The sequence below is a fragment of the Diabrotica undecimpunctata genome, chromosome 1 (genome assembly GCF_040954645.1).
Source record: "Diabrotica undecimpunctata isolate CICGRU chromosome 1, icDiaUnde3, whole genome shotgun sequence".
NCBI classification, from domain to species: Eukaryota; Metazoa; Arthropoda; class Insecta; order Coleoptera; family Chrysomelidae; genus Diabrotica; species Diabrotica undecimpunctata.
Window position 1 is genome coordinate 136,891,214 of NC_092803.1, and position 7,783 is coordinate 136,898,996.

General features: G+C 34.2%; 1 protein-coding gene across 1 annotated transcript in view; it reads left to right on the forward strand.

Moving 5' to 3' along the window:
* The window catches only part of LOC140440314 (uncharacterized), a 75,272-nt gene extending 69,347 nt beyond the window's left edge, over positions 1 to 5,925 (forward strand). The window contains exon 3 of the mRNA XM_072530747.1: positions 5,605 to 5,925. Within this exon, the coding sequence (XP_072386848.1) occupies positions 5,605 to 5,831 (227 nt within the window). The 3' untranslated portion in view covers positions 5,832 to 5,925. The remainder of the gene's footprint in view (positions 1 to 5,604) is intronic.
* Positions 5,926 to 7,783: the final 1,858 nt, after the last annotated feature.

A 7,783-nucleotide genomic window follows, 5' to 3' on the forward strand; every position in this document is an offset into this window, starting at 1 on the left:
CAGTTTCTTTCGGCTGTTTATAACTGTCGGGCGTATAATGGTTCTGGTCGCTCCGGTATCCACCAACAACGTATGTCTTTTACCATTTATGTCTCCATCTACATATACACTATCTTCACGACATTTCAAAGAAGCTATTAGTATGAGAGGGTCTTTGGAAAAGTTTTGGGTCGAAGCTGCCCCCCTAAGGCTGACCCGTTCTAGTTTTCCTGATGGTGAGTTTCTTGATTTGCGTCGTACCTAGGGTGCTTACAGGAGCTTCGCACGTGTCCTATTTCGCCACAATTCCAGCATCTGATGGTCTTCGTTTTCTTGTATGTCATACTCTTAATCATATTAACGAGCTGGTCAAGTTTATCTTCATCTTCTTCCTCTTTTACAGTCCTAACTTTACTGTACCCTCCAGAGGCCTGCGTAGCTGACTCGTATTCGAGGGCGGCGGATAAGACATCAACCAGCGTCTTGTGACGAGCTAATCGTAGTGTTCTCTGCATTTCATGATCACGAAGACCATCAATAAACGTTTGAACGGCCAACTTTTCCATCATGTCTTCGGGAGCTGTTGGATAAGCATATCGTACTAATCTGGCAATATCTACCTCATATTCTTGAAGAGCCTCATCTTTCTTCTGTCTACGATTTTTAAGCTGCGACTGATATACATGCTCCAAATGTTCGTGGCCATATCGCATATTTAACCTCTTCTTCAGTTGTTCGAAATCATCGGTCTCCTCTACGGCTATGGTCTGAAGCACATCTAAGGCATCTCCTCGAAGAGCGATAGTCAGGTTTACAGCCTTTTCTTTTTCAGACCATCCATTTGCTCTTGCGGCTGATTCGAACTGTTTCATGTAGTTGTTCCATGATGATTTTCCGTCGAAAGTTGGGACTTTAACATGAATAGAACCTCCACTTCCTTCAAATTTCGGCCGTGTCTCCAACTTAAATTTCGTCTCGTCTTCTTTTATCTCCACTGTAATCGGATTGTTACCTCTCTCTGCTGTCCCTGTTTCTTCCATCTTCCTTTCCATCTCTTTAATCTTTTCTTCGAAGGCCAACTTATCGGCAGCAACTTGGTTTTTTAACGAAGATATTCTATCGTCCAAGGCAGACATCTCAGAAGTGACTTTAGAGATTTCTGAAGAGATGTTAGCAGAAACTTTGCTTTCCAGGGAAGAAATCTCGTTAGAAACTTTGCTTTCTAAAGAAGCGATGTCGCCGGAAACTTTCGAAATATCGCCAGAAACTTTGTTCTCTAATGATGCGATATCACCGGAAACTTTGGCTACATCAGAAGAAACTTTCGAAATATCGTCAGAAACTTTGTTCTCCAATTTCGAAATCGACGAGATGACAGCATCTTCAAATATATAAGTCTCTGGATCTAGACCTTCTTCTAGCAAAGCGTTCTTTAGTCGTTGGACTAACTCAGCCTTTTTTCCGGTAGAAGCTAATTCTCTGTCTTCGAGATGTCTTCTTAAATTCGTCACTGTGAGCTCATAAATCGTAGCCATTTTCACAATTTATTTTACGTATTCACTTGTATTATTATTATAAGTCTAATTTATGTTCGATCTCACTTCTGGCACCATTTGTTGTGAATTTATTAAAAGGTTCAATATTTATAACACTTACGGATTTAATTTATTTCTTTATTTATATTAACTTATCTGACAATAATTTATTATATCCGTACGTACAAATTCGCGAGCGCGGGTCTTGAGTATTAACTGCCCTCCATATAAAAATGTTGTATTTATATACGAAATCCTGATATACTAGAACAGCATCGAAAGATCGAGAAGCTTAGCCGGCTCATTCACCATAATTTTGGTTCTAGACTTCCACCGAAATTTCTACAATAAAACAGAATAATTAGTCATAAAAGTTAGGCCAGTATATTTATCGTAACAGTAGGAATTGAATTAATATTGATATACTTTAAGATATAAATATTTAATTATTATATTATTTAATTTAAAAATTATATATATTATATAAATATATATAATTATTTATTTTATAAATTTGCGTCGCTACACTTTTTTAAGCAAGTTATTTTTTACACTTTAAATTGAATTTAAAAAAAGTTACCTTAAGCCAAATATTTCAAATTTTTTTAAGTGGATAAAACAGTTAAGTATCAAAAATAGACATTTATTTTCAAAAAAAAAAATTACAATACAGGATGTAAAATTAATAAAAACAAATTTTTTAGTAGGTTTTCCTTTTCTTTTTGAGATTTTCTTTATTTTCCTCTATCGCGTTTTCATAAAACTATCTGAAGTCTTCAGGAACAAATTTTATTAATTTGGTCTCTTAAATTTTCTAGTTTTTTCAACCTTAAACAACCAGTTTTATTTTTTAGTCTTCTTGGTCTATTTTCAGTTCTGGTCAGATGTGCTGTCCTTTTTTTTTAAATCTACTTGCTGAAATAGCATGTAGTCATTTAGGCATGTCTTATAGAGATAGAAGCCAAATTCGTCCACTCTTATCCATTTTACATTATCACGAAAATTAACCTTTTCATTTAAACTATTTGTTTGCTTTTTACATAAATAGAGTTTCATCAGCAGATCTTCAAAAACCTAGAAAAATTCTACATATTTACACAAATGCTATCCTTTATGCTTGCCGACGTGATCATGTTACGATATTGATTTGGAATAAAAATTGACTAATGTTTCCTTAGAACTTTTTCTATCCTTCCAAAGTCCCTGTCAGAATCTAAATAACTGTGGCCTACTCCAGGAAATTTATGCTCTATTATTTTAAAATATCCATCTAAAATGAGATATTGATATAGACCTACAATTATAAAGTTTTTGTTCTGACCAGAACATGAATCTGACCATATGATCAAATGATTAATTTGGGGATGTTCTTCTTTTAAAAGCTTACAATATCGGAATAGACAACTCGCTATTTCAGTACTACCTGAGTTAGCTACATCTTCAGTCCACGTAAAAAAGTAAGATTTTGATCCTGATCAAGTTATGCAATGTATACCAAAATTATACAGCCACATTTGACGTAAATAGAATGCTCTTAATGTTGAAAGCTTAGGTAACAACATCGTTTGTTTTAGATCCATTGTGGTAAATCCATTGTAGCACATATTGTTGTCAGTTATTGGCTTTTGCCTATCTACTTTTCGAAATGCAATTGCAATGCTACAGTTTTCTTTATGGTCAATAGAATTTTCTCCAGAATCACATGTGCTATACTTAATGGATTTTGACAAGAGCTATGACCTTGTAACTAACAGGTAAACTTATGTACTGCATCGGCATGACTCATAGCTCTTGTTAAAATCCATTACCTCTACATGTGTCACTTTTTGGATATCCAAATGACATATTGAATTTAGTATCGAAAACATGGCGATACATGGAAATTCTAACTAAATATTTTTCACCAATTTGTTGTTCATTACATCTTTTTAGATATAGGTCATACATTTTTGTTACATTTAATAATGGTGACAAATACTTTCTATTCTTTTTTTTTGTTTCGAGAAGAGTGAGAGCTCTCAGCTGGAAACATTTGAACATGTTAAGTAATGTAATCTACCACCTCCTTACAGATCTTGTGAGGCCTATTTGTATCTTTGCCCTTGTGTTTACTTGGACTTGGAGCTGATTGACCTTGTTTAAGTTGTTTTTGAAGATTTAATATTTTCTTTGAGCCAACTTGGTACAGCGAACAAATTGCATCCTTACAGACCGATATTTTTTCTCTTTCGTAAGTGACTGGGTATTTAAAAGAACATTCTCTTAACTTCTGCTTTTTACCTTCAGTAAGAATTCGGTTTCTTGAAACTTGATTTATGTTAATCCTTTTAAATAAAAAAGTTATTTTTTAATTTATAAAACATTTTCAATATAGATTCTCTAGCTTCTAGGCTGAATTTGGTTCCACATTTTAATCTGCACGTTGCTTTACAAAATACTAGATCTTCCTCAATGTTTTTTGCTGGTAAAATTTTTCCATTTTAAGAAACATATTCCAGCCATTTTTCTTTTTGAATTTCCGCCTTTTTTCTTCCATTCAACAGGGTTGCGTTATCTTTTACGAGCTTTCTTCTCTTTTAGCTCAAAATTTTTTTTTCGCTGTCCTGTGAGGTTTACAAACAGCAGCTCCTTGTTCTTCTGCGGTAACATGTACCGAGCTTTGACTGTCTTCAATTTTGGTTTTTATTTGAAATTCTTATATATATACAAGGATTTTAACAGTTTTCACTGTATTCCTTCACTCAACCGTTTTCTCCAATTTTTCCTGTTTAGAAGTTGAAATTCTTCTGCCTCATTTTCGGCATTCACTTTGCTTGGTTGTTTATATTCTGCATATTGTGTTTCTTCTCTTCATTTAACATATTTTTGTTAGAAAGTTATTCAGAAAAGACTTTTCGTTTAGCATCATAGTTTCTTGATAGTAGTCTGATTCATCCGAATAGCCCGTTCCTGAAGGAACGAATTCGTCACTGGACGAAACATATCCGTCTGGTTCGCATCCTGACTCAGTGTTTTCTAAAAATATAAAACTATGTTAGTAAAATTAAAATAAATTTACTACATAGTAAGGAATTATAAACCTTTCCAGCCAGGCTTACGTATGATATCCATGGGTTTTTTAATTTATACCAAATACCCAAAAGTACAAAACCAAATTTTTGCTTATTAAAAGCTCTTGGAGAATAATTTTATTCAAGTTTTTATAATGCACAGTGTTTATGAGATCTTGAAACAACCCAAATAACTGATATTGCAACAAAATAGTTAATACAGATTAGAAAATATCTAAATAACTTTGATATTATCTTAAGAAGAAAATTATTATTATATTACCAAGTCAAAGAGGCTGGAAAGGTCAAATAAATAGTCCCTTACCGACAAAATTTCAGGAAGTCGATGGTATCTGAATGTCGGTACAATACTGTTTACTGAATAGCTCGTCAACTTTACGGGTATATAAATCAGATGAACATCTAGGAGGAAATTAACCTAAAACCAACAATATTATAAGTATGTGATAAAGACTGTAGTAAAAAGCATTAACTGATAAATACTTTGCATAAAACAATACTTATATGAACCTTTATATAATAATGTAATGTTACCTTCTTTAACAGTATTTTCTTCTTTTTGTTGAAAATATAGTCTGTAAATTATTCTTTCTCTATTCTCCATAATTTTTTCGTGGCTTTTTGACTTGAAAACTGTAAAAATGTTTGCCTAAGGTAAATTACACAGTTACACTGATTTCCATAACATAACATACTAAGTTAAATGTCAGAAAACCAACTGCTGAGCTACTAAACATTTGAGTGGATAAAGGTAATATGTTCGCAATTTTGGACATAATACCTTTATCCACTAGAATTTAAAAATCTGGTATGACATATTGCTTTAGTACCTTCCTATTTTTTATTTCTTAGCTAAAAATAGGTAATTTTAAAATTTTAAAAGTTAGAAAGCACATTAGAAGAACAAAAAACCAATAAAATAATTTTCTCAAGAAAGTGACATATGACCTTTATCCAATATGTCTTCAATTATGATGATGCTTAATACTTAGCATTGCTAATGAATCTTTTTTTTTTAGATTTTGTTCAATACCACAATCAATTTACCACACCATTCAATCATCACATCCCCTCTAGTATTGATAACACACATCATCTCTACAGCAAACAATTGTTTTTTGAAGAAATACCACACACTAAGCTGCTTCTTGAAAATCAAAAATTGAGACAGAGGAATCATTTACCACCCAATTCTCTTGGATCACTTCGACCGGGAAATCCATTTCAACGTAATTCATATAAATAAAATGAATTTATATTAGATTGAAGACGCTTTTTTTCGAACAGTATTAAACAATTATACAAAAATTTGTGCTATGTGTGTAATGAAAAAAATTTAATAAAATTAAAAACAGAAAAATATTTAATAATTTCTTTTTTCGATTTCTTATCATTACAGTTGTTTATGAATTTGTTTATAAAATGTCAAGAAAATCGAAGAAATATATAAAAATTTGTTTTTTAATTTGTGTTTTGTGCCAATTTAGGATCTCGTTTGCTCATCAAACTTTACACCAACCAGAAATAAAAATTTATCATTTTCGGATGTTATGCCTGCGTTAATACAGGAAAGGAAACACTTGGAGGTCAAAATTAGCCAAACTAGTTGGTTAAAAAACAACTTTAGCCTGTAGATCCATATTTTATCCTACCAGTACACCCGCATTGTCATAAGATGAAGCCACTAGCTTCTCCACACAATTAAAGTCGTTAAAAATTTGTACTATCTGTTGCAGAAGAGAAATATATTAGAAATAAATTAATATCAAAATAAAATTAGATCCTAAGTAATATGTACAATTAAAAACTAAAACTTCAATCTGGCGTCGACATTATCGATGGCGCTATGATCCACTGTTTAATAAAATACAATTAATGTCATAAAATGTCATACAATTAATGTCATAAAAAAAGGACGGGTCAAAGGAATAGAGATAGAACATGCCAATCAACACTCGGTCCGGCGAGCAGCGGACAGCGACTAATCAGTACTTATTCGCAGGAAAGAACAAGTCTGTCTCAGATCAATAATCCAAGACCGGGTACGGAATTTTCACTGGATCAATACACTAGCAGAAGCGGTTGGCTTTCAGTCAATAACCTAGGGCCAGTGGAGTTGCTATCAGATCAACACTTTGACGGAATTCCGGACGGTTGGCCTAAAGTGAATACCCAGAGGCCCGGTGGAGTTCCCACCGGCGTCTAAAACGCGTCGATGGAGGAGGAACATTTGGTGGGAGTACATGTGTACGAAGCGCTGACGGGACGAAGGCGATGCAAATTCGTTACACCACTTCTCTTTAGAAAAAAAAATGTAGCATACATTTTTTTGTAGCTTTTGGCCTACAACGACATAATCTTATCAACGGTATGGTCTTTGTCGGTTAGGTGATAGCCTACTTCGTAAGCTGGTCTTGGATGACTGTCAAAAAGATGCTCCCCTCTGTAGATCTTGGGCGTGGTCCCACCAAATCAATTGGGACATTATGCCAAGGCGTTTCTATAGTGGATAGTCACATCTTCCTGCTGGCTGCACCTGCGACGATTTACACTGAAGGCATATACTTCTACGATCTAACAATTCTGCGCTATTCGGCAAACGGTTGTTGCAATTCTTAACTGGTCTGGTGTTATGCCGTTCCTATTTGGTTTGGTTTCTATTCGGGTCTCATTTGGTTTACTATTCGGGTCCCATTTGGTTTATATTCGGATAAGGTTCATTTTCGGTTCTTCTTCGGAGTCGATTCCTATTCAGGTCTTATTTGGGTTCGGTTCTTCTTCGCATTTGGTTCCTATTCTGTTCTTATCCGGATTAGTTTCTTTTCGGTTTTTTTTCGGAATCGGATTCAGTTTCTATTCGGATGTTGCTAGGCTTCCGTGATCTTTTAAAAAAATCGCTTAGTCTTAATTTCAAATCTTTGACGGTTCCTTTGTAATCTAAGCCTACTTTTTCGGGCTCATGCTATAATTGCTCTTTGGACAGGTGCGACGTACCTGTCGTGGCACCTGCTACTGAGTCTGAGTCTGTTGTTGTTGGACGGAGCGGCATATTTATTTTTCTGTGACGTTTTACTTCTGATCGGGCGCCAAGTTGTGACGCCGTTACTTCTGCTCGAGCGCCAATTTGTGACGGGTAGCTCATTCACACAACAGACTCGAAATAAATAAATAACAAAATAAAATTAGATCGTAAGTAAT